The sequence below is a fragment of the Prunus mume genome, linkage group LG4 (assembly GCF_029339155.1).
Source record: "Prunus mume cultivar Tortuosa linkage group LG4, ASM2933915v1, whole genome shotgun sequence".
Classification (NCBI taxonomy): Eukaryota; Viridiplantae; Streptophyta; class Magnoliopsida; order Rosales; family Rosaceae; genus Prunus; species Prunus mume.
Window position 1 is genome coordinate 12,513,430 of NC_142701.1, and position 25,206 is coordinate 12,538,635.

The 25,206-nt window shown below is 37.6% G+C and overlaps 5 protein-coding genes and 1 pseudogene across 13 annotated transcripts; 4 read left to right on the top strand and 2 right to left on the bottom strand.

The window, feature by feature from the left end:
• Positions 1-320: 320 nt before the first annotated feature.
• Positions 321-3,589, top strand: LOC103342872 (F-box/LRR-repeat protein At2g42730-like). Of its 2 annotated transcripts, none has more exons than XR_514873.3 (4): positions 321-443; positions 1,288-2,713; positions 2,819-2,973; positions 3,159-3,298. XR_514873.3 is itself a non-coding variant. In XM_008246530.3 (4 exons), the coding sequence occupies exons 2-4, from the start codon at positions 1,310-1,312 to the stop codon at positions 3,399-3,401; spliced, it is 1,821 nt and encodes a 606-aa protein (XP_008244752.2). In that variant the 5' UTR covers positions 321-443; positions 1,288-1,309; the 3' UTR covers positions 3,402-3,589. The 2 variants fall into 2 exon arrangements, 1 of the variants encoding a protein (XP_008244752.2); XM_008246530.3 differs by having other exon boundaries at positions 2,800-2,973; positions 3,159-3,589.
• A 4,000-nt stretch (positions 3,590-7,589) lies between these two features.
• Positions 7,590-8,922, top strand: LOC103342873 (jacalin-related lectin 19-like). Its single transcript, XM_008246531.2, has 3 exons — positions 7,590-7,748; positions 7,934-8,155; positions 8,404-8,922. The coding sequence occupies exons 1-3, from the start codon at positions 7,746-7,748 to the stop codon at positions 8,716-8,718; spliced, it is 540 nt and encodes a 179-aa protein (XP_008244753.2). The 5' UTR covers positions 7,590-7,745; the 3' UTR covers positions 8,719-8,922.
• A 296-nt stretch (positions 8,923-9,218) lies between these two features.
• On the top strand, positions 9,219-12,477 carry LOC103342892 (jacalin-related lectin 3-like; annotated as a pseudogene). The gene is made up of 3 exons (XR_016126087.1): positions 9,219-10,985; positions 11,234-11,701; positions 11,950-12,477. The product of XR_016126087.1 is annotated as a jacalin-related lectin 3-like (transcript).
• A 1,284-nt stretch (positions 12,478-13,761) lies between these two features.
• On the bottom strand, positions 13,762-14,753 carry LOC103342874 (ESCRT-related protein CHMP1B). Its single transcript, XM_008246532.2, has one exon. The coding sequence runs from the start codon at positions 14,623-14,625 to the stop codon at positions 14,014-14,016; it is 612 nt and encodes a 203-aa protein (XP_008244754.1). The 5' UTR covers positions 14,626-14,753; the 3' UTR covers positions 13,762-14,013.
• Positions 14,754-18,534: 3,781 nt separating this feature from the next.
• Positions 18,535-23,966, top strand: LOC103342875 (anoctamin-like protein). 6 transcript variants are annotated; one of them, XM_008246533.3, is made up of 16 exons: positions 18,535-19,236; positions 19,713-19,782; positions 19,926-20,041; positions 20,421-20,547; positions 20,619-20,719; positions 20,794-20,885; positions 20,976-21,080; positions 21,202-21,465; positions 21,964-22,096; positions 22,205-22,318; positions 22,401-22,468; positions 22,566-22,696; positions 22,821-22,903; positions 22,994-23,101; positions 23,346-23,504; positions 23,626-23,966. In XM_008246533.3, the coding sequence occupies exons 1-16, from the start codon at positions 19,063-19,065 to the stop codon at positions 23,752-23,754; spliced, it is 1,974 nt and encodes a 657-aa protein (XP_008244755.1). In that variant the 5' UTR covers positions 18,535-19,062; the 3' UTR covers positions 23,755-23,966. The 6 variants fall into 6 exon arrangements, 4 of the variants coding, with proteins under 4 accessions (XP_008244755.1, XP_088905964.1, XP_088905965.1 ...); XR_016125943.1 differs by having other exon boundaries at positions 18,810-19,236; positions 20,601-20,719; positions 23,328-23,504; XR_016125944.1 differs by having other exon boundaries at positions 18,810-19,236; positions 23,328-23,504.
• On the bottom strand, positions 18,669-24,556 carry LOC148917934 (uncharacterized). 2 transcript variants are annotated; one of them, XM_089049843.1, is made up of 2 exons: positions 24,174-24,555; positions 18,669-18,815 (listed from the first exon to the last, which is right to left on the bottom strand). In XM_089049843.1, the coding sequence occupies exon 1, from the start codon at positions 24,489-24,491 to the stop codon at positions 24,192-24,194; it is 300 nt and encodes a 99-aa protein (XP_088905969.1). In that variant the 5' UTR covers positions 24,492-24,555; the 3' UTR covers positions 18,669-18,815; positions 24,174-24,191. The 2 variants fall into 2 exon arrangements, with proteins under 2 accessions (XP_088905969.1, XP_088905970.1); XM_089049844.1 differs by lacking the exon at positions 18,669-18,815 and adding an exon at positions 20,469-20,703 and having other exon boundaries at positions 24,174-24,556.
• Positions 24,557-25,206: the final 650 nt, after the last annotated feature.

Genomic DNA, 25,206 nt, shown 5'->3' on the forward strand with positions numbered 1-25,206 from the left:
TTCTGTTTAGCACAAAAAACCGTCGTATCAAGCACTAAATAATTGATGGAGTTACAAACTTAACATTAAATGCAAACTAAAAAATACCAAAATACTTCCCTCCTTATCATGCAAGTAGAAGCTCTTATATTTCTATCAATAGTGTGAGATGTGTGCAGAAGTTTTTCTTTTTGTATTTTTTACCGCAATAACTCCAATTTTATTTACTTACACTCATTTTTTAATTATAAAATGGAATATAAGTGGATAAAATTGGAGTGGGGAAATCACCACTCATGTATAAACTACGTGGATTAATTTTTAGTTTTTTATTTAAAAAAAAAAGGAGGGGAAAGAAAAATCAACCAATACCATGCCGGTTGAATTGTTTTTAAAGAAACGGAAAAACCCTTGGCTACGGTTTGACTCGCGCAGAGACTCTTCTTGGGGAGGCCGCAGACGAGGTAATTTTCGTAATTCTGATACCCTGCGTCTCCTTGCCCCTTTCTTCCTCGTATTCAATTGGATTGGTATTCGATGATCCTTTGTTTCATATTAGATTTTCATGTCGAAGATTGATGCTTTGTTTGGTTGCGAGAATATATATATATATCTAAATTCTGAATCAGTGAATCTTGTTCTCATATTTTTTATACGTTAAAACTTACAACCCAATTGGTTTTTGGTGCAATTGCTTTTCTTAAACTCGTTTAGTTCATTAAATTTTGAGCTTTTCTTATCCTTTTTACTATTTAGATGATCAAGAACTGAACTTGATTATGGAAACATATCGTTGCCCTAACTCGATATGGTTTACATGGAAAATAATGTGTTTGATGAAGTTATGAACTTTATTTTGGTTGCTGTTAAGAGTTTTTAAGATGTTAAAGTGTGTTCATTGTTTGAATTTCTTGATTTTTCTTTCGAGGATGAACAGTAATCGCGGATAAGACTGTTTTCTTTTATTTCTGTGAAATTTGTTATTGGGTGGCAATACTCTCGATGAACAAGGACCATAGTTCTAGTATGGGATGTGAGATTCTGTAACCTTTGGGCTGAAGCCCTGCAATCTGAAGCAAAAACCCTATGGATCTTTATGTTTGTTTTTCTTGTAAGTTAGTCTGAATTTTGTTGGCTGAGTATTTTATTTTATGTTCACGGAGAGATCAACCAACCATCTATAGTAAATGGGGCTTTTTGTTTGTGTCTGTTTGTGTTTGTGTGTGTGGTAGTAATTTTTCTTTTCTTGAACAGTATTTTTTACGTATGGAAACTCTTTGGTCATAACATGAACTATTTTGCAACTAGGTCCCTTCCAAGTAGTAAACAGATGATGTTGAAGAGAGCCCTGCAGAATCTGAGAGTGCCTTCGGAAAGTAAAAGGAAAAGAATCTCTAGCACGGTATATGATAGAACCTGTGCTATTGATTTGTGTGCAGAAGCATCTGGAGCTCACAGAAAACGAAAGAGAGAACAATTTAGTATCATTGACAAGAACGTTAAGCTTAAAAAGCAGCAAACTGCTAAAGATTCAAATAGTGCGGACAAAAGAGTTGCATCCATGGATTATATCTCACAATTGCCTGATACTGTCATCCATATCATCCTCTCTCTCCTTCGTAGTACAAAAGATGCTGCTCGAACCAGTATCTTGTCTAAGAGGTGGAGGGACATGTGGACCTCTTTCTCTGTTTTGACATTCGACCAACGGACTTTTCAAGAACTAGAGGGAGTTCAAAGTATGGAGAACTGCAATGAGGTGTTTAAGCAGTTTATTGATAAGTCTCTCCAGAGCCACCTGGATCGTAAGTTAGGTATATATAAATTTGTTCTACATGTAACCTCCTATGATCCAGCATTGGTTCATCATATGGAACGGTGGTTTGGAATTGCAACTGAAAATAACGCAAAAGAGCTAGGTTTCCATGTTCATGTGAATGGAACTAGGCGCTACATTTTGCCCAAGAATGTCTTTGCTGCAGATGGAATAACTGGATTAAGGCTGCAAGGCTGTAAACTTGAAACTTGCAGTATTATAAAGCTTCCTCATCTGCAAAAGCTATATCTGCGAAATCTTCGTGTTGATCAACAGATAATTATGAATCTCATTTCCAGCTGCCCTCTAATTGATGATTTGAGACTCATACAATGCTCGGGGTTAAGTTGTTTGGACATTTCAAGTCTTCTTAAACTTGATAGGGTTGAGGTACACTGCTGCAATGTACTCAAGAAGATAGATATTACAGCTCCTAGTCTTCAAGCATTTTGGTATTGCGGGAAGAAACAAGTGTCCTGCAAAATTAACTTGAAAGATTGCGAGTCTCTGAAAAGGCTGACACTAGAAGACAGTAGAATGACAAACAACCAGTTTCATGGTCGATTCTTCAGTTTTCCTCTCCTAGAGAAACTGGAGCTAAGTAACTGCCTCAAGTTGACGAATATAAGAATTGGAAGTCATCGGCTGAACAGACTAGTCTTAAGAGGTTGCAAGAATCTAGAGGAAGCTGAAATCGATACTCCAAATCTTCTTTCATTTGAGTATCAAGGTGATAAATTCCCCTTTTCTTTTCTGAATCCTAAGTGTTTGAAGGAGGTCAAGCTTTCATTTGCACCAATGGAAGATAGGAAGCTCAAACTTAACCTCAAATCTGAGCCTCTTTGGTTTCCTAAGTTGCGAGAATTTCTTGGGAAGTTCAACCATAAAGGCTTGAAACTGGTTGTGCGCTCCAGTAAGGTAATAGTCTCCTTTTATTATTAACATTTCTATCTCATTTTCCACATCTCATACTTTTTTTTTTTCGCTTACTTTGGCTAATTCAGAATGTCATCATCCATGAAGATTTTGGAGAAATTTTGCTTTCTACATGCGGTGGTCTCAAAATTGAAATGGTCCAATCTTCAGTGGGTGCTGAAGAACTTTTAGATATTTCATTGCATAAAGGACATCCACAGACCCTATCTATAATGTCATCTTCCAGCAGTGAATTCCCAAAGGTATGGTAGTTTCCTTGCATGCTTTTGCTTATTTCACCAATTACATGATATGTAATCTGTATAATGTGGATGCCATTTTGTATTATGGACTCCTTGATTTAAAGCCACCATGTTGAGTGAGATTGTGCCATCAGATAATAAAGTGACATTTTGCTTTCGGGCTGTGGTTTTTACTTGAACTGCAGTTGGTACATGAGAAGATTATCAATAGAAAGGAGGATCCAACCTGCTGCACAAGTAATAATCCCAACAACAAGTGTTGGCGACACTTCTTGAAGGATGCCAAGATGGTGAACTTGAAAGCAGCTAAAGGCAAAAATGACTCTGAGTCGATGGCTTGGTTGAAGTCACGTCCAAATGCTAACGAGATTGCTTGTTTTAGATTGGATTGGAAATCTGACAAAGATGGTAGGAAGGCGTCCCGCTAAGATCTACATTGAACTTTTATTTCAGTTTTTCATTAAATTTAAATGACCATGAATGAATTCATTTTTGGATCCTATTTGAATATTACTTTTTGATATTATGTTTGGAGATTAGTTATGTTGTTTGTGGTCATTCTTTATGATCTCCATGATAAATACAGGTGATGGAGATTTCCGAACGGAAAAGTAAACTCGCAGCTTATAGTTGTGTTATTGTGGATGTTGTTTTTACTAGTTCCTTGTACAATTGGGGTACGCAATAGCTTTTGGGGGAGGCTTAACCCTCTCAAACAAGCACGTTATTTGGGTAAATCCTGGGTTACATGTAACACCAGCTAATATTATAAGAATTCTACTATTGCTACAAGACATGCGATGCGACCTCTGTTTGGGTTTTAAAAATGATCACTGTATTTATTAGAAGTAAGAATTACAAACCAAAAGGGTTTTCAAAATGCAATATCGATTTTTTACAATTTTTTTGTTTGCTTTTCGGTTTCTGCAAGCGTAAGTTTTTCAGTTGTTCAGAAAGAAAAGCTGGTAGGAGATTTTGACCGTCTTTGTACAGAACTTGCTGGCAGTGGAGTGGAGGAATTTTCCTGCAAAACAAGTAATTGAAAACAAAGAATCAGTTTGGACAGTTAATATTGGTAATTGGAGTTGGTGAGCTATGTACCCTATTCTTCCTAAGCCCTCACACAAGGCCATCAACTCCACAAAATTATTTGCTGTGTGAGGGGATCATCTGTTGTATGTCTCTGGCAACGAATCACTTGGCCTGCTTGCCCACAATCACAAAAGCTGGAAAGCACCTAAACGAAGGCAAAGCTTTCACACGTACACAATGCAATGGCATTCACAAATCTCTACCAATCATCACATGAGTGTCAGCCACTACTTGCTCTTATAGCATGTTTACTAATCAGTAATCAGATAAGGAGGAATTGAATTGAGGAGGAGTTGGATTGAGGAGGAGTCATAATCGAGATTCCGTTGAAGTCATTATTACTAAACTATCTAGAATCGAGGTAGAAATGATACTGATTCCCTATAAGTTGTTTACTAAATTCTCATCAATTGGAATTGAAACCAATTTGATTACTAAAATTTCATTGTTTTAAATAAATTATTTTTAAACTTTTTATCACAAATGATCCTTCATGTTTACAAAATTATCACGAATCGTCCTGCAGGTTTTTTTGTGACACTAATAATCTTTCAGGTTATCATCCAACCATCAAAATAGTCATTCTGTTAGTTTTTGTTAAAACTAAAGTTAAACTCACGCGCACATCCTGCTTTTTGAAATAGGCTTTTTATCACAAATGGTCCTTAACGTTTACGATTTTATCACGAATGGTCCTTGATGTTTTTTTGTGACACTAATAGTCCTTAACGTTAGTTCTTTTTATCACAAATGGTCCCTCCGTTAAAAATTCTGTTAAGTGTAATAAGTGGAGCCCACATGTCCAATCACATCGTGACATGTGGATTAAATAAATAAAGAACTTTTTTTATTTTATTTTATGAAAATCCATTCTCTCTCTGTCTCTCTCCCCCTCCCCTATGCCCTCTCTCCTCCCGTGTTCTCCCTCTCCCTCTCCCTCTGTTTTTTTTTCCTTGCCTCTACAGCCCGACCACCCCATGCCCACCCACCTACAACCCACCCCTCTCCCTCTGTATATTTTGCAAAATAATCACTTGCACAAGGTAGTTTCACATTTCCTTTTACACAAATATTTATTCAAACAACTTAAAACAATTAAAAACAGAGGGGGAGAGTAGAGGAGGAGAGAAAATACAGTGGGAGAGGGTAGGGGAGTTGGGCGTGGGTTGCGGCTTGTGGGTGGCTGTGTTAAAAAAACAGAGACGAATAAAAGAATGCCAAAGACCATTTTTTCTTGCAGGTGGCAGGCAATGGGCAAGAAAAAAACAAAGGGGGATTGTGGGTTATGATTTATATACCACTATACAAAGATGAAGAAAGATATATGGGTTATATTATTATTTTTACAGAAGGAGAAGGAGAGGACAGGGGGGAGAGAAGGAGAGCAGAGGGGGAGAGAAGGGGCAGGGGATGGAGAGCAAGGGCAGAGGGGGAGAAAGATGGAGTAGAGGAAGAGGGATGAAAAGTTGTATAAATAAAAAATAAAAAAAAGGAATTTTCATAAAAAAAAAATTATTTAATTATTTTTTCATCCACATGTCACAATGTGATTGGACATATGGGCTCTACTTGTCTTTCACTTCAGACACTTAACAGAATTTTTAACAGAGGGACCATTTGTGATCAAAAGCCCTAACGTTAAGGACTATTAGTGTCACAAAAAAACCTCAAGGACCATTCGTGATAAAATCTTAAACGTTAAGGACCATTTGTGATAAAAAGCCTTTTGAAATATAATATCATCATTACACTCAACCTTCGACCAAACCGAACTGTCAGAACCCTTTCCCTCCATTTCCTCACGGTCCTTCCATTTTGGCGCCCCTGTAGGATATAACCAACCAAAAAAAGTAAACATCTGAAGAAATTGAAACAATCCAAGCTCAAGAGAAAGACCAACAATGGAGAACTCCAGAGAAAGACCAAACTCATGGATCAATTTGAAAAATAGAAGTCCTGCAAATTCATTATCCATGGCACATCAAATACAGAGTCCTCAAAAAACCATTGAACCACATCAGTACTCAAAAAACCAGTGCACCACATCGAAGACATCAATCTTGAGCAAGTCCTAACACAATATATCAAAATGAACTTCCCAAATCCTAACACAATACATGAACTTCCCATACAATACATCAAAATGAACTTCCAAGTCCTAACTCAAACTCTCCATGGTCTTCCTCTTTTTGCTGGAGACTTAAGTCTTCTTTGCTGGGTTTGTGGTGTTGTGCCTTGGTTTGATGAAGAAGGTTGTGAAAGAGGAGGCTGTGAACCCACTCTTGGTACCGATGTATGAGATTGTGCAGTTGTTGTCCTGTTATGGCCTCCTCTTGCCACCTAAACATATTAATATACTAGTAAAATGCCAAAGAAAATGATATTATATTTTGACCATAGAAAAAATGACATATGGAAGTGAAAGAACCTTTAACTTTTGTTTCCTTTGCCTAACCGGCTTATCTTTGGGTTCCTTTCGGCCAATTTGAGGCTGCAAATCAAATCTCAGCATTATTATGAATTATATACAAGGTCCCACCTATTTATAACTTTTTATATTGAAATGAAATGTGCAAAGGAATTTTATACCTGTTTGGTAGCTGTATTTGTGCTAGAGGTCCCACTGGAACCCCAAATCGAGAGGAAGGCCCGATGAGGAAATGGAGGGAAAAGGTTATATACTGCAGTTTAGAGCGCCAAAATGGAGGGCAGATGAAGAAATGGAGGGAAAGGGTTCTATCAGTTGGGTTTGGTCAAAATGGTAGAGTGGAATGATGAGATTATATTTCAAAAAGCAGGATGCACGTGAGTTTAACTTCAGTTTTAACATAAACTAACAAAAGGACCATTTTGATGGGTGAATGATAACCTAAAAGACTATTAGTGTCACAAAAAAACCTGAAGGACGATTCGTGATAATCTTGTAAACATGAAGGACCATTTGTGATATAAAAAAAAGCCTATTTTTTATGTAAATTTTTGTTGGGTTAAAATGGATGGAAATTTTGGAATTTTAAAAATTATGTGAGGATATAATGAGTTAAAAAATTGAACTTCTGATGAGCTCTAGGAATTAGAATACCACCTCCCATCTAGTAGTTCAATTCCTCCAAAATAAGAAGTTGAATTCTTGATTTTGTGTGGGTCTCTCTTGCATTTTCATTCCTTTGTGTAAGTAAACACAAGAGTAATTTGTAATCGAAATCCAATTACTTATTTTGATTCTCATTACATATTAGCAAACATGTTAGTTTAATGGTATTGTTCTTAAGAAACTCCAAGTTCGAATTTGCTAACTCATTTATCTAATTGAGATGTTATTCTGGATTGTCATCTCATTCTTTTTTTTTTCAAGAATCAAGAACTTGATATTGTAATGCATATATGCTTTTCTAGAATTAGGGGCTAGCTAGTGATGACCACAACCTTGCTCGAATGCGTAAAGAAAAAGCAGATATTTCTGCATACATAATGCTAAAATAGAATCAGATACTACTATCCATCAGGTCCCTGTTTGAACTATGCGTTTTGTTCATCTCTCCCCTTAAATTTGCTTTTTCTTCATTATATACCTCTATGTTATCTCATCTCTCTCTCCACCACCAACCATACTCATTCTAGCTTTTTCCTTGCTCTGCTCCTCTGTGTTAAGCATTTTGTTCAAACCTTCCCTGAGCCCTATGGTAAGCATATTGTTCTTAACCACTCTGTTTGTTGTTTCCTTGGCACTTTATCATTAATTTTACCCTTCATTTTTTGCTAGATTGTAAGTATGTTACTGTTGTTTTCAACATAAACTAGTACTCTGAGTGAGAAAAATTGTATCTAAACATTTGAACAAGGAAAGTTCCTTTAAATTTTTATGTAGGATGGCAAGGAGCGTGCAAGTGGGAAGAAGAAGACCATTGTAGTAGGACCATGGGGAGGAAATGGTGGAGCTGACTGGGACGATGGGATCTACAATGGGGTGAGAGAGATCACGCTTGTTTACGGTCATTGCATCGACTCCATTACTGTGGTGTATGATAGAAACGGTAAGCCTGTCAAAGCAGAAACGCATGGTGGTCGCGGAGGCAATCAAACTGCTGAGGTACGTTTCGATCCTTGTACTCTTTTCTTTTAATCGACAACTTTCGTCCATAGGATTTGAACTCCGGACATCCTCTAACAAAGTGGAGACTGATGCCAATAGAGCAAATGGACATAGGCTTCAAAACTCGTACTTCAAATTGGATTAAGATTGATAGAAAGTGTATCAAATTTGATGATAATTTATTTTATAGAGGCGAGATATCGATATAAAAAAATTTTGATCTTGGCCTGACTTTTTTCGTGCAGATAAAGCTTCAGTACCCAGATGAGTTCCTAGTCAGTGTAAGTGGACACTATTGTCCGATGGTGTATGGTGGCGGCCCGATAATCCGGTCACTCAAATTTCAGAGCAATAGAAGAACATTTGGACCATATGGAATTGAAGAAGGCACACCCTTTACTTTCACAGTGGATGGAGGCAAAATTGTTGGATTAAAGGGAAGAAATGGATGGTACCTAGATGCCATTGGGTTTCATGTATCCCCTCCCCCAACCAAAAAACTGTTTCAGAGTATTCAGAAGAGTTTTAGAAGGCTTGGGAGCTCGGTTTCAAAACCTTAGACTGCTCAAATTTGAAAGCATATGACTTAGAGCTCATGCCTGCCGCCATACGAGTTCTTAAAATCACCAAAAGCTCAAAAATATTGCACATATAATAAGCTACTCTTTCTGCTTGTGATTATTTCTTTCCTTTGAAGTACACTAAAGCCATCCAAATAATGTTTAGTGTTTTCTGTACCATCAATGGAGTATTAAGTTTCACTAGTGGGTAGCGAAACATGCGTCAATTGTTCCAGCAATCTAAAAGGATTAAAGGAAATGGTTTAAAGACAAAACAATTTCTCTTCACTCCCCCTCACTCCTTGAAGAGAATGGGTCATCAGAGTAAAGAGATATGCAGTATCTTCATGGGAATACGTCAAGGTGATGGTGATACGTCAATAAACATATCATTTTCACTCCCCCCCCCCTTGAAGAGGAGGAGGAGAGCACTTAAATTTCAAGAACGCAAGCACATGTCACAAGAGAACTTGACTGATACCATGTTAAGATTTGAGAGACGGATCCTTGGCCCATCACTAGCAACATCAATATTGGTATCAGAGCCAGGTTGTATAAAACCTCATACCTGCTAAACAGGTGGTTAAGTTGGGGACAATATTGAGGTTGCTAGTGATGGACCAAGAGTCTGTCCCTCTGAAATCTTGACACTCCTAGCAAATGATTTAATATGAAGTAATTATCATGGACACAGTGTCCCCTCTTAACAGCACACCATACACCAGTTTCATGCATGTACACAAAATAACAAAGGTGCATCAATAAAAGAAATTCCAAGGCATCACCAGCCAAAGACAACAGGCGCAAAGGTTCTCTGACCACACTGTATAGTTTTCATACCAGATTTTTGTAACCCATATTCACTTACCCTAAACCCACACATTGTCTTAACACTTTTTTTTTTCTACCGGTACATTGCCTTGAAACATAACAGCACATGTTGCACCAGTTTTATGCATGCCATACAATGAGAAAATAATTGCAAGGCATCAACATGAATATAAAACAGGTAGAAAGTTCTCTGGTCAGATTCTTACAAGCCACCCTCAAGCAATTAAAAGGCCATGACTACATGCAAAAGCCCTGAGCACAAAACAGAGTAACAAGTCATCAAATCATGTCCTTACTAAAAAAATCTAAGGTTTACATTCAAGGATAAACGCCAATTCAGTCAATTAACATCAATATACTTCGCAGTGTACTCTAAAAGAACTGAAGACATTGGTACCAATGTATAACAATCAAATCTCAAGCAGCAAAAGGAAGTAACATCAAATACTCGCCATCCATAGAGTACTATCGCATAACCCATATCCACTCAACTTAGACAAATTACAAACTTCAACCCAATAAAACACACACACAGACAGACAAATTCCCATTACGGATTAGTAAACATGTTAATTTAATGGTATTGTTCTTTCTAATGTCAGAAAAAACTCCATGTTCGAATTTGCTAGCTCATTCAACTAACAAAATGAAAGATCAACCAAGTGGCAATTTCTAATTGAGATGTTATTCTGGGTTGTCATCTCATTCTTTTTTTCTTTTCAAGAATCAAGAACTTGATATTGTAATGCATAAATGCTTTTCTAGAATAGCGGCTAGATAGTGAGGACCACAACCTCAATACCTCAATACATAATGCTAAAATAGAATCAGATACACCTACCCATCAGGTCTCTGTTTGCACTATGCGTTTTGTTCATCTCTCCCCTAAAATTTGCTTTTTCTTCATTATATAAGCCTATGTTATCTCATCTCTCTCTCTCTCTCTCCACTTCCAACCATACTCATTATAGCTTTTTCCTTGCTTTGCTCTTCTCTGCGTTTAGCATTTTGTTCAAACCTTACCTGAGCCTATATGCATCTTGTTCTTAATCACTCTGTTTGTTGTTTCCTTGGCACTTGATCATTAATTTTACCCTCTTTTTATTTACTAGATTGTATGTATGTTACTGCGGTTTTCAACATAAACTAGTGCTCTGAGTAAGAGAAATTGTATCTAAACATTTGAACAAGGAAAGTTCGTTTAACTTTTTATGTAGGATGGCAAGGAGCGTGCAAGTGGGAAGAAGATGACCATTGTAATAGGACCATGGGGGGAAATGGTGGAGCTGATTGGGACGATGGGATCTACAATGGGGTGAGAGATCAAGATTGCTTACTGTCTTTGCATCGACTCCATTACTGTGGTATACGATAGAAACGGTAAGCCTGTCAAAGCAGAAACGCATGGTAACCGCGGAGACCATGAAACTGCTGAGGTACACTTCGATCCTTGTACTCTTTCTTTTAGTTGACAACTTTCGTCGATGAGATTTGAACTCTGGACATCCTCTAACAAAGTGGAGACTGATGCTAATAGAGCAAATGGTCATAGGCTTCAAAGCTCGTACTTCAAAATTGGATTAAGATTGATAGAAAGTGTATCAAATTTGATGATAATTTATTTCATAGAGGCGAGATATCGACAAAAAAAGATTTTGATTTTGGCCTGACTTTTTTCGTGCAGATAAAGCTTCAGTACCCAGATGAGTACCTAGTCGGTGCAAGTGGACACTATTGTCCGATGATGTTTGGCATCGGCCCGCGGTTAATCCGGTCACTCAAATTTCAGAGCAATAGAAGAACATTTGGACCATATGGAATTGAAGAAGGCACACCCTTCACTTTTACAGTGGATGGAGGCCAAATTGTTGGATTAAAGGGAAGGGATGGATGGTACCTAGATGCCATTGGGTTTCATGTATCCCCTCACCCAACCGAAAAATTCTCTCAGAGCATTCAGAAGGCCATTGTAATAGAACCATGGGGAGGAAATGGTGGAGCTGATTGGGACGATGGGATCTACAATGGGGTGAGAGAGATCAAGATTGCTTACTGTCTTTGCATCGACTCCATTACTGTGGTGTATGATAGAAACCGTAAGCCTGTCAAAGCAGAAACACATGGTGGTCGCGGAGGCAATCAAACAGATGAGGCACGCATCGATCCTTGTACTCTTTCTTGTAATCGACAACTTTCGCCGATGAGATTTGAACTCCGGACATCCTCTAACAAAGTGGAGACTGATGCTAATAGAGCAAATGGTCATAGGCTTCAAAACTCGTACTTCAAAATTGGATTAAGATTGATAGAAAGTGTATCAAGTTTTATGATAATTTATTTCATAGAGGCGAGATATCGACAAAAAAATATTTTGATTTTGGCCTGACTTTTTTCATGCAGATAAAGCTTCAGTACCCAGATGAGTTCCTAGTCGGTGTAAGTGGACACTACTGTCCGATGATGTTTGGCATCGGCCCGCGGTTAATCCGGTCACTCAAATTTCAGAGCAATAGAAGAATATTTGGACCATACGGAATTGAAGAAGGCACACCCTTTACTTTCACAGTGGATGGAGGCAAAATTGTTGGATTAAAGGGAAGAAGTGGATGGTACCTAGATGCCATTGGGTTTCATGTATCCCCTTCCCCTCCCCCAACCAAAAAATTGTTTCAGAGTATTCAGAAGAGTTTTAGAAGGCTTGGTTGCTCGGTTTCAAAACCTTAGACTGCTCAAAGTTGAAAGCATATGACTTAGAGCTCATGCCTGCCGCCATACAAGTTCTTAAAATCACCAAAAGCTCAAAAATATTGCACGTATAATAAGCTACCCTTTCTGCTTGTGATTATTTCTTTCTTTTGAAGGACACTAAAGCCATCCAAATAATGTTTAGTGTTTTCTGTACCATCAATGAAATACCATGTTTCACTAGCGGGTAGCGAAACATGCTTCGATTGTTCTTATTAATTGCATTGGGTCGATAATCAGACTAAAATAATTGAACAGCAATCTAAAAGGATTCAAGGAAAGGAGCCAAACATTTTTCTTTCTAGCAATAATACAATTTACAAAAGATAAACACAAGCAAGCACTGTATCTTTTTATTTCACTTTATATGCATTCTGCAAGTCTGAATGCATATAAAATTCTGTCAGAGAAACTATTTCCAGACCAGAAATATGCAATATAGCTAATCTAAGAATCACATTGACATCAACTATATAACCCCAGGTTTGAGGGAACTTTACTAGCTCTCATTTGCATATCAGAAATGTGACCATGACATGGAATATGTGAAGCAGAAAAACCATAAAACTGAATTGCAGTCAAGTACACAAGATGAGAGGATTCAGATCTCAAAACTAACTACTTTTCATTTCAAGCTATTGTGAGAAAACAATGACCGGACAATGAACCAGCATATAGCCATAAGAAACAATTCATTATAAGAGCATGTTGGCATCCTTATGAAAAGTCCCAGAAGAATTCTCACAATTTTGATAACATCACCCATGCTGCTGTTATCATGGACACGGTATCTCCACTTAACAGCACACCATACACCAGTTTCATGCATGTACACAAAATAACAAAGGTGCATCAATAAAAGAAATTCCAAGGCATCACCAGCCAAAGACAACAGGCACAAAGGTTCTTTGACCACACTGTATAGTTTCATACCAGATTTTTGTAACCCATTATCACTTACCCTAAACCGACACATTTTCTTAACACTTTTTTTCTACCGGTACATTGCCTTGACACATGACAGCACATGTTGCACCAGTTTTATGCACGCAATAGAATGAGAAAATAATTGCAAGGCATCAATATGAATATAAAACAGGTAGAAAGTTCTCTGGTCAGATTCTTACAAGCCACCCTCAAGCAATTAAAAGGTCATGATCATATGCAAAAGCCCTAATCACAAAACAGAGTAACAAGTCATCAAATCATGTCTTTACTAAAAATTCTAAGGTTTACATTAAAGGATAAAAGCCAAATGAGTCAATTAACATCAATATACTTCGCAGTGTACCCTAAAAGAACTGAAGACATTGGTACCAATGTGTAACAATCAAATCTCAAGCAGCAAAAGGAAGTAACATCAAATACTCGCCATCCATAGGGTATCGTATAACCTGTATCCCAATCGGCCAATCCACTCAACTTAGACAAATTACAAACTTTAACCCAATAAAACACACGCACACAGAGACAAATTCACATATCTATTGCACGTACATAACAAAACAGATGCAAACAGTCTGACTAGAATGTAACAAAACCCACATAACAACATATCGCAGCGAATTCAAATTCGTCAAATATACACAAATATCAAGTTTCAAATTGTTCCACCAAGAGTCATAACTCTTAATTAGCAATCGGTACAAACACATAAGCATATCATATATATATATAGATATATTGAATTCAAAACCCAAGCTGATCGCCTTCCCTATTTTAACCTCTAGCCTTGAGCTCCGCAAGCCTCCTGGAGAGGTCGTCCTCGTCGACCTTCTCGGTTTCCTTGGCCGGCACGGCATGGGCAGCTGGCTGAGGTAGGCCCACAGAAACCTCAAGCCCATAGTCATCAGCGACCTGTTGCATCAAGCTATTGACCTCACCCTCGGGAGTCGAAAGCGAGGTGGAGCCAGCCATGGCGGTCTCCATGAACTCGGCCTGGACCTCCATGTTCACGAACTGCTTCTCGAACGAGTCCATGGTCTCCGACATCTTCTGGAGGTTTCCGGTGGCCAGCGACGATTCGAGTGATTTGACGATATTTCCCATGGACTTATTGATGGTGAACATCTTGGCCTGGGTGTCGAGCCGAGCCACCACAGCGTCGAGCCGGGAAGCGAGCCGGAGATAGTTCATTTGCTCTGTGCGCTTTCGGATCGCGTTCTCGGCGTAGATCCGAGCGCCGTCGACGTTGCCTTTTTCCATGGCCTTCTTGATCTTCAGCTTCTCGGCTTTCTCCTCCTTCTCGCACTTTCTGGATTGGCGCTGAAGCGACTTGGACGTGAATTTCAGCTCCATGATCTGGTTCATCAGCTTCTCGGTGTTGCCCATGGTGGATTTTGGGGATTTGATTTTCTAGGGTTTTGGTTTTTTATCGGAGAAAGTTTTCCGTATTTGTGTGTTTTGGACCTGTGATTTACGCGTTCCGCGTCTGTCTCAGAGGGAAGTCAACAAGGCGAAGTTTCCTACTATTCCTTTGTTGGGCCGCTTTTTTGTGAAGTATCGGATATGTGACTTGGGCTTTACTACTTGCTGATAAAAACCTAATATGTTTTGTTTTTATTTGTTGAGTATAAATGATAGTCTAAACTACATAGGAAAAGGATTTCTCATACGCACACAATTATGATGTTATGAGGATTCGCACTTGAGATTTCTAGTCTGCAAGTCAATGCCATTTTTCACTGGGTTAGATCTCATTGGCAAAAACCTTAAAAATTATAGGGAGCTTTAGTAGTTTACCTAAAATAGGAGTTAAAATTATATTTTTAAAAACCCCACATGAAATGCACTTTAGAAACATACCCAAAAATCATTTACTACATAAGACATGAGTGTTGAAGTTCTCATAAATTACATGACTATCATTAATTAACTTAAAACAAGCCCCCAACACAAAAAACTTTTTAAAAAAAAAAACAAAACAAAACAAGCCCAACAAGCCCGAAGTACATTGTTAATGTAACATGCCACATCGACCAACAGAGAGCAGAGACAATCGCAAAGGCATAAGAAAATATATTTACAAGAAGAAAAAAAGTACATTGTTAATACTATATCATAGAACTATCTTCCTAGTAAAAATCACATTATGCATATCATAAACTTCAAGTGCACAGCTATATATAGAGCATGCTTTGTTACTGAAAATCTGTTAATACTATGTCATAGAAGTACACTATTAATACTATGTCATAGAAGTCAACTCAGCTGCAGGGTATGATCAATATAACAGTGTTTTGCGCATAATGTAAATGATTACTTGGCATTGGTCTGTATCAGTCCCAATTGATCAATAATGAAAATGATTACTTGAGCATCAATGTCAAGGTCCACCTCATCAGCAGTAGCTTAGAAACTTGGATTATTTTGTGCAACAATATCCAATGCATTGCTGAGATCCTCATGTGACAATCTAGTAAGGGCTATCCCAAGTTTTCTCTTCTCTTTAGTTGACATTTTTCTGAAACAATGTTCTCAAGATAAGATATGGTTGCTAGATAAGCATTCATATGCAACTTTGTTCATGCACAAAAACACATAGAGTCGCTCTTTCTATCCACATGCACTCACACATGGCCATAGCATGCATAAACACATCAATAATACAGATTTTACATATAAATTTTTATTTCATTGCATCAACATGTAGATGTAAAACGTATTAAACTAAGATACAATGTTATTGTACAACCTGCACTTCTGAACAACCATTTCTCGGAGTTCTTCCAAATGCATATCAACCTCATAAAGCTGAAAACAAGATATCATAACGGAGTCCATTATAAGTTTAGTCGTTGAAATAAACTATATCTGCAAAGGCTTTCATTCAATGTTAATTATATGCATATAAGAAGGTTTGAAGTCATAAACCAACAAAAAAATAGTTAAACAATATGCTTTAGTTTATCTCTATATACCAAACAAACAACATTACTGAACCTCAAACCATATTACACTATCTATTCAAGAAAGAGCGTATCATGTTGGGATATACCTCTTCAGTAACTTTAGGAAGAAGCTAGAGCCACTTCTACAAATACTAAATCTATTCAAGAAAGAGCGAATGTATCATGTTGGGATATACCTTCCCAGTGGGTCACCCATCCTAGGATTTCTCTAGCCCTCAACTTGCTTAACTTCAGAGTTCTCATGACTCCAAAGTTAGTGAGCTCCCAAAAGATCTCGTACTAGATGAAGGCAGACATGTATATATAAGGCACATCACTCCCTCTCCGTTAGTCGATGTGGGATGTTACAATCCACCCCCTTAGGGGCTGACGTCTTCGTCGGCACACTCGCACCACACGGCAGAGTGGCTTTGATACCAAATTATCACATCCCGGGATCGTTTCCGCCGTAGCACGATATTGTCCGCTTTGGGTCCCCCCTCTCTGCCCTCACGGTTTTGTTTATGTGAGCTCAAGAGCAACTTCCCAGTGGATCACCCATCATGAGATTGCTTTAGTCCCCAACTCGCTTAACTTCGAAATTCCCATGACTCTAAAGACAGTGAGCTCCCAAAAGGCCTTGTGCTAGATGGAGACGGGCATGTACATATAAGGCACATCACCCCCTCTCCATTGGTCAATGTGGGATGTTACATTATCCAACGATCTCTACCTTCTTTGTCGTGCTCATTCTTCCAGAGGAGTTCTTAGCTCTATCTTCGTTCGAGGTTGCTGTGGTTGACGTCGCTCGAATTCGACTTTGGAGAAGGAATTGGAGGTGTGCCGTCGGTCGACGGAGATGATTGCGGTGGCGCTGGAGGTGAAGAATGATGTGGTGCGTTAACTAGAATGTCCGACAAAGATGGAGGAAGGGAAATCAGAGATAGAATTTTGGGCGAAGGTGAATCGGCAGCGGGTTGCAATGATGGAGTCGACGAGGGCTATGGTGGAGACGATGAAGATACAATGGAGAATTGGAATATGAGAAAAGCTAGAAGCAGAGCTCAATAAACCTCGCCATTGTGGAAGAAGAAGAAAGTTTGAGATGCTCGTTGATGAAGATTGAGTTGATTAATAGACAAAGAAAAAGGGCAAAACAGTAATCAAACATAGTTGTTGAATTTAAGAAATCAATAGCTGTTAATTTTTTAATTTATTTTGGGTGTGTTTATATACATCGAATGGTATATGGTTTCTTTATAGAACTATGTTTAGGAATGGGTATTTAACTAATTTTCTAAAAATTATAATTATATATATTTTTATCACAAAATGTCATTGAGTTTTGTGAAATTTGTATTTTCACCGTATTTGTGAAGTAAAGGCCGCATATGCGTGTCACATTAGCACACTTAGAATTTTTAACGAGATTAGACGATATAGACAACATTGATGTGTGTAGAAAAACGTGGATGGCAAAATTGAATGCTAAGGAAAAAAAAAAACTAAACTTAATAATTTCGCAAGCTTGTGATGTTTTGTGATAAAAGCTCAAAAAAAAACATATTAGATAAAAATTGATATACATAACCAAACTTTTATTTATGTTTTTACATTAAAAAAATGGTAGGGTAGTTTTTTACACCGCTAAACGCAAAAAGAAAACACTTATTTGCAACATCCCCTCCTTCATAAGGAAGAGGCAACAAAGGGAAGTTACCCAAAACTGGTTTCCCCTTTCTTCTTTAAATATTGCAAACAAGTACAAAGACATCTGCCCCTGGAAAAAGTAAGATAAACAATCGTTGAAGAGTTCTCGAGTCTTGACAGACACATCCCCTCACCTATAAGGTTAGTTTGCTTTTGCAAATTATAATTGTCCTTTTGAATTAGAATTGAATCAACTACTATTTCTTAATCAGACTAATTCTTCGGTTTGCATGCATTCGATTACATAGTTGATTTCGTAGGTGTTAGTAATCGCAAGAAAAATAAAAGAGTGATATCCATAGATAACATCAGTGTCGCTATCCCTTTCACCATAGATTTTAGTGTTTGTTCTTTCTGATTCTTGGTTTTGCTCCTCAAGGGGTTGGGAACAATGAGACTGACAAAAGAAGAAATCAATAGATGAACAATAATAGGCTATGAAGTTTGAGAGCATCATTTGCTACTGGACAAGATAATAATAATGACACAACATTCATATACCATGTCAAAACTCCATTAGTTTACCTTTTTATTTGGGTGACATTCAAAATTTCAAAATTTCAAACTCTTCCAAAGTATAGAAAAAATTAATTTATTGGCCAAAAATATGAAGTCAAATTGGACAGACCCAAGGTAACATGGGAAATCGTACCGCTTCTCCTTTCCCTGCTTCTGCAAACCGCAAAACATAAGGAACCGCCAAATATCGGAGCCCACGTGTCTTCCTCCTTCCATACCATCCAATGTGTCTCTCCCTCGCAACGGCTCGCCCAAAATAGCCGACTGCTCGGCCATCTGTTCTCTCTCTCATCTCTCTCTCTCTCTCTCTCTCGTCTGCTCTTATCTTCCAAGAACCCACATTTCCAATTACATTGGGACACATTTATCTGTATGTTTGATAAACACAGCTTTTCGTTTGATCTGCACAGAGAGCAACGTTGGTTCACAATTTGTAGACCCATTTAGCAATTTGAGCCATTTCAACAGAAAAATCTTGTCTTTGGTGTTTGCAAGCTTCTGTTGTTCCAAAATACAATTGCCCACTTCACTGTTTGAGCCAGTTTCTGTGAAAGTTTACCTCTTTGGTGGGTTTGGGCATCATTTGGATCTTAAAGACAGAGATCCCTTTGGCTGTTCTCAGGTGTTAAAGTTGTTTGGTGGGCAGGAAATGAATGTGCTTGAGGAGGAACAAACTGCTTTTGAGATTGGGGTTGTGGTTCCAAAGAGAGATGTGAAGGAAGAAGATAAAGCTTCTGACTGTGTGGAGGTGTTGGTAGATGAGTTTAGAAATTTGGGTTTGGTAGTTGAGAGAGTGCATGGCGTTGTTGATGAGTTTATCAAGGTTTGTCTTTCTACTTTTGCTCTTATTTGCCTGCCGTGATTTTTCGTTTGGTTTTTCAGTAATTGATTTATATTACCAAACATTGTTTCATGCAATGTGCTCATGAAAATAGATTCTGTGAATAATTTCTGATACGATCTCTCTCTGTATTTATAAATCTTGCTTACTAGGAAATTTTTTTAATTAATCCAAGTGAATCTTTGTATTTTGTACCGATGCATGTAGACAAAATTGTTGAAATTGAGGTCTTTTTGCTAATGGCAAAAAAAAAAATGTTCCCTTTTGCTAAAATTTGTTGTTTCTATTTTTTATTCTAAATTGCAAATGAGCACTATACTTGGCAATTTATGATAACCCAGAATTATTCATGTCGTTTTTTGTTTATGCTGAATGAAAATGGTACATACAATTCGCCAATGTTTTGTCTATATGGTTTCTTGAATTTGGTTGCTGGACCTTAGATTTCCATCTTTCAGTTGGCAGCACCTTTGGAAACACTGGGGAGGGCTGCAGCTGAATTGCATATTAAAAAACGAACTCCTATTGGTAATGATCTTGCAGTTATATTCCAGTTGGCTTTCAAATTTTATTATTTTTCATTTGAGGTTGTTCTGTATTTTAGATGCTAGTATCTATTCATTTTCCACTTCGGTAATACTAAAAAACTAATATGCTGCACTTGGTTTCAGGGATGGATTTAGAATTTGAATGGGAGGAGGTTGATGCTTTTGAGAGACAGCCTGATGGTTCTTTGTTCAGTTGGTGTGAGCGTTTTCGCTGCTATAGGCACTTAATATATGGAATTGTAAGTCATTTATATTAGGATCTTATGATGTTCCAATGCCATTTTTTCTTTCTGATGTTTTGGTATACTACTTCTAATAACAGAATGCTTTTGAATTTTTTTTTTAATTGTAAATTTATATCGTATTAAGGTTATATGTCCATTCAATTTGATTTTACATTACAATTTCATGTTTATCTCCATCCCTTTTTTTGTCACTCTTTGGTAGAATACATCCCACCAGTTGACCTCTAGCGTTTTGTTTTTCTAAACTTTGTGACAGTTGATGTACAAACAACTGAAACTCTTGGAACATTTTCCCTTATAATTATATTTCTGTGTGCAAATATTCATCCATAAGTTTGTGCCGTCGACAATGATAGAACTGAAATTTTAACAGATTAACAAGAGTCAGTCAAGTGTAACATTAAGATTTGACGGCAAAGAATTCCAATGGGAAGTCGGGGAGTTTTTACTTCAGAAATTGGAGTCAGAGAGGATCGTCAAAGAAGTGTTTCCTTTGCATGGTATGTTTACAAATTCACAAAATGTGTGCATCTCTGTTAAACTCTAAATTAAGATGATTTTTTACTGATAGATGAAATAAAAAGGAAGGAGCTCCTTCAGACGTGGGCACTACACTGGTGGGACTTCACAAACCAGCCAATAGATGAGATTTATTCCTATTTTGGAACAAAAGTGAGTTAGGAGCAATAGAAAATTATATTTCTCTCTATTTCCTAACATTAAGCAAGAATTTAATGTCTTTGTAGATTGCCATCTATTTTGCTTTCCTTGGAATGTACACTCGGTGGCTGCTCTTTCCAGCTGCATTTGGGCTTATTTTGCACATGTTTGATTTTGGGTGGGTCATCTTCCTTATTTCTTAATTTCCTTGTTGGCTGTCAACTTATTTTATTAGTGCTGACGTATGTTTGCTTAATGTTTTCCGTAGGTCATTGCAGTTACTGGTGCTCCCCATTTTCTTCATAAGCATAATATTGTGGGCTATAATGTTTTCCCAGTTCTGGAAACGTAAAAACAATGCCCTTTTAGCCAGGTATCTTGGTATACAATGAAATTGTCTTGTGGTTATCAGATCAATGCTTATTCATTTTTGGTTATATTTTTACTTTTTCTAACATACTTTGCCTCTTTCTCTTTCTTGGTTGTGTGTTTAGATGGAAGATTCGTTACCCAATTAGAGCTGACCTGGGATATAGGCAGGGCATGGAGTGGAGTTCCTCACAGTCTCTTGAAATCGCAAAAAAATGGGGGACTGACAAAGCTAAAGAGAAAGAAATGTTCCAAAGAATTGAGTGGTTTGGACGACTCATGAGATTCCGAAATGATGCTATCATTATCTTCAGTATTATATGCCTCCAGTTACCGTTTGAACTAGCGTATGCTCATATTTACGAGGTTATTGGGTCTGATATTATGAAGTAAGACACCGAGTCCTCTTGCATTCATGTGAATGTATACACTTGCACGTTCATATAATTCTATTTTCATCAATGAAAAATCATTTTTAACATTCCAGAGTTTGTGCTCATATTTTTCTTTTTTATGCATGATAACTCGGTGCATCAGTTGTGCATGAGTGCTATTGACAGTTGGATGAGAACTATTGCTGAGATTGACTCTGTTCAGGTTGCATACTAGACATAAGATGGAGGAAAATTTTGGGTTTATTGGTTTTGACATAATGGGTTTGTAGAGTTTGTATCTGCCGCTGCACTTGTCCTCATGCTTAGAAACTTTGGACAAGGAGAGGGAAAGTCGAATTAGAAATGTTAAGTCAAACAGAAACCCAATTTAAGGGCACAACCAATTCTGATCTGTAGCGTTCGTTTAGACACAGCATTCATTCTTTTTCCTATGGTATTAATTCTTTGGAATTATAGTGTGAGAATGACACTTATCCTTTCTCTTTTTTTCAGGTTTGGGTTGACTACCATTTATCTTTTTGCCATTCAGTTCCTTACACAGATTGGGGGCAAGATCTCCGTCAAGCTCATTAAGTATGAAAATAATGAAAACACAGAAAAAAAAGCTGACAGCTTGGTCTACAAGGTGTGTTAAGTGGAGATCGATCCCTAGTGTCTTCTTTGCTGTTTCTTGGAGGAGTTTTCTACACTTCAAAGTTGAAGGAGTGATTTCATGTTTTAATTTATTTTGCAGGTGTTTGGTCTTTATTTCATGCAGTCATATATAGGAGTTTTCTACCATGCCCTTTTGCACCGCAACTTTTCAACACTCCGCAAAGTCTTGATTCAACGCCTCCTTGTGTCTCAGGTAAAATGAGTTCTATTTTATTCACTGTTTTGCTTGTTTATACCTCTCTTCTCAGGCTCATGAATTGGTCTATGCTTTCCAGGTGTTGGAAAACTTGTTGGAAAATACTTTGCCATATCTCAAGTACAGTTACAAGAAATATAGAGTTCGGTAAGCCTATACTATGTTTTTATCTTCTGGACCCTTATGTTTTGGGGTGATTTAAAGTTTATCTGAACATGACCTTATCTGCCATTCTGAATTCAAGAAGCAAGAAAAAAAGTGAAAAAGGTTCATCAACTGGGAAGATCCAGTTTGCTTCTAGGGTAGAAAAAGAGTACCTGAAGCCTTCTTATTCCGCAAGCATTGGCATGGAACTTGAAGATGGGTTGTTTGATGGTAATATGTCAATTATATCTGGCGTTTTTAAAATTTGCATTTTCCTCCTTAGTTTCAAGTAATCATGAGAATTCTTGTATGTTTCTTTATTCTCTGCTGATTAGCACTGTGATTTGACCTGCAGACTTTCTGGAGGTTGCATTGCAGTTTGGAATGATAATGATGTTTGCTTGCGCATTCCCCCTTGCTTTTGCTTTTGCAGCTTTGGTAAATTATGCTTTATGGTTGTTTATTTTTTGGAGTTCTTTATGCTTTGTAGTATTTTGTATTCTAATGTTTGAGTTGTACTTTTCACAGAACAACATCACTGAAATTAGGGCGGATGCATTGAAGCTTCTTGCCATGTTGAGAAGACCAACTCCTCGTTTTTCCACAACAATTGGAGCTTGGCTGAACATATTTCAGGTACTTATGGTTTATGGTTATGTATTGTGAAGAAAATATAGAATTCATATAGCTCAACCTTGAATTCTGGAAAGTTCAGAATGGATTGATTAGGTAAAGAGACAAATTTGTTGGGAGCTGTATTAGATTTGCTTTCTTCTCTGCAGTCAATATAAAACAAGGGAGAGAATTGGAGGGTTGACTATGTGTTCCATTTACTCTCTTATCGTCATCTTTCTAATGTCAGGTTGTCTGCAATTTGTAGTTTCTCGTCGTTATGTCTATATGCACCAACTGTGCGCTTCTAGTATGGTTATATGATGAAGAGGGCAAATGGAAGATAGAGCCTGGCCTGGCTGCAATTCTGGTTATGGAACATGTCCTCTTGTTGATTAAGTTTGGATTCTCCCGCTTTGTTCCCGAGGTGATTTAAATCCCATCCTTGTGAACGCTTACTCCAAATTTACATCATCTCTTGTTATTATAACATCTAATGGTTAAAAGGAAGATGCTGATCATTATATTATCATAAAACTTTCTTGCAGGAACCGGCTTGGGTGAAGGCTGACCGTGTGAAAGATGCAACAACGGCTGAGAACATGTGCTCTAAACAGCTTTTGAGGAGCATTTCTGGTGAGAGGGCAACATTTGGTGAACTTAAAAAGTCACAATAAGGTCAGGGAGTTGAGGTTTTATCGTTGCTGTCTTCTTATTAGTTAGAAACTAAGCCACAAATAGGCTTTCTAGAGTTGAGCTGCAGTAGCACAAAAATTTTGGTTTCGTTTTTGTTTGTTCTTTTGGTGGGTTGTAATGGTTTTGTAAGTAGATGTATAGTACTGGCTATAATTTCTTTTTCCTTGGATGGTTTAAATTCCAATTTCAACTAAATATAACAGAAATGTGCAAAAAAATTGTTTTTGCTTTTTGTGAGTATTAACAAAGGGCGCATTTACATGCAAGGACCAATCAATCTATCATTTCTTAATCTCCTATGTACGTTTATCAGCATGGAAAATTGAGTTGCAATTCAAGTAACTCCATCATTTTGATCTTCACTATGTTCAAAGCACAACTACTTCCATTAGGCACTTACAGTTAGGCGTGTGATCGGTCAGCCACGAGTGCCTCCGAAGCGGCCGCTGACTTGGCGGGCGTAAGCAACAACAGCCTTAGCCCACCTCCTGATCCCAGACTTCAACTTCTCCGAATCCATGTCCTTGAGTGATTTTCCTTGTTCTGTTGAAATCTCCATGAAAGAAAAACATCGATCAAACCGCCCGCGCTTTGCTGTAACTACATCACCGCCGTTCCCACCATTGTTTAGAGAATAACTCTTCTTAGTCTTCTTCGTAGATGCACCACCCTTCCCAGCTCCGCCATCGTTGAGAGAGAGACTCTTCTTGACAGACATGGCTTCTGGGTTTGGTTGGCTGAGAAATGAATGGTTGAAAAGTGATGCAATAGTTGCTAGAAAATCAGCAACCTGGTCTAATTTATAGGAGATAGAGAATTGTATTAAGGCAAGTAATTAACATTCGTGTGTCTAGAATCTAATGCGTGTGAATTCCATTGACTAAGACTCTTTCAAAATATTCCATTGATAGCGTCCACCAAAGTTAAATCTTTTGTGGCTTTAACATATAAATATGTTCCATCTTCTAACCATGGGGTGCATGTGAGATGAGATATTAACACATGCATAAAAGATTAATTAGTTAAAAACCTTCCCGGCAAAAACATTGACCATAAAATTGTAATGTTGACTTTTTTATAATGGAACTGGTTACGGTTCTCTGCACGACTGGATTTGAGGGTTTCTTGAAATGAAGAACTTCTTCTTGTATATAAAACTTGCTCACCAAGTTCTGTCCATATTTTAATTGGCTCACCCAAAAACAACAAAATATATATATATGAAACGAGCGTTCTGCGTACTTTCCAAGACCTTAACCTGCTACTGTAGGCATGTGACAGGCTAATGAGTAATATTCCCAATCTGGTGGCAAAAGTCTTTGTAGTTTGCTGATGTGATTATTATTATTTTTTAAAGTTGGGCTAAAAGCATCTTCAATTATGCTCCCTATTTTTTAGTTAAAATTTAGCGAAAAACACATAAAAATTATTTT

What these genes read in the sequence shown, in the direction of transcription:
- LOC103342872 (XM_008246530.3), top strand. Translation starts at nt 1,310, where the DNA reads ATGATGTTGAAGAGAGCCCTGCAGAATCTGAGAGTGCCTTCGGAAAGT. An exon ending in TGGTTGTGCGCTCCAGTAAG is followed by an intron (nt 2,714 to 2,799) that starts GTAATAGTCTCC and finishes TGGCTAATTCAG; the next exon opens with AATGTCATCATCCATGAAGA. An exon ending in CCAGCAGTGAATTCCCAAAG is followed by an intron (nt 2,974 to 3,158) that starts GTATGGTAGTTT and finishes CTTGAACTGCAG; the next exon opens with TTGGTACATGAGAAGATTAT.
- LOC103342873 (XM_008246531.2), top strand. An exon ending in GAGGCAATCAAACTGCTGAG is followed by an intron (nt 8,156 to 8,403) that starts GTACGTTTCGAT and finishes TTTTTCGTGCAG; the next exon opens with ATAAAGCTTCAGTACCCAGA.
- LOC103342874 (XM_008246532.2), bottom strand. Translation starts at nt 14,625, where the DNA reads ATGGGCAACACCGAGAAGCTGATGAACCAGATCATGGAGCTGAAATTC.
- LOC103342875 (XM_089049838.1), top strand. Translation starts at nt 19,063, where the DNA reads ATGAATGTGCTTGAGGAGGAACAAACTGCTTTTGAGATTGGGGTTGTG. An exon ending in ATTCCTATTTTGGAACAAAA is followed by an intron (nt 20,720 to 20,793) that starts GTGAGTTAGGAG and finishes ATGTCTTTGTAG; the next exon opens with ATTGCCATCTATTTTGCTTT. An exon ending in AACGCCTCCTTGTGTCTCAG is followed by an intron (nt 22,319 to 22,400) that starts GTAAAATGAGTT and finishes TATGCTTTCCAG; the next exon opens with GTGTTGGAAAACTTGTTGGA.
- LOC148917934 (XM_089049843.1), bottom strand. Translation starts at nt 24,491, where the DNA reads ATGTCTGTCAAGAAGAGTCTCTCTCTCAACGATGGCGGAGCTGGGAAG.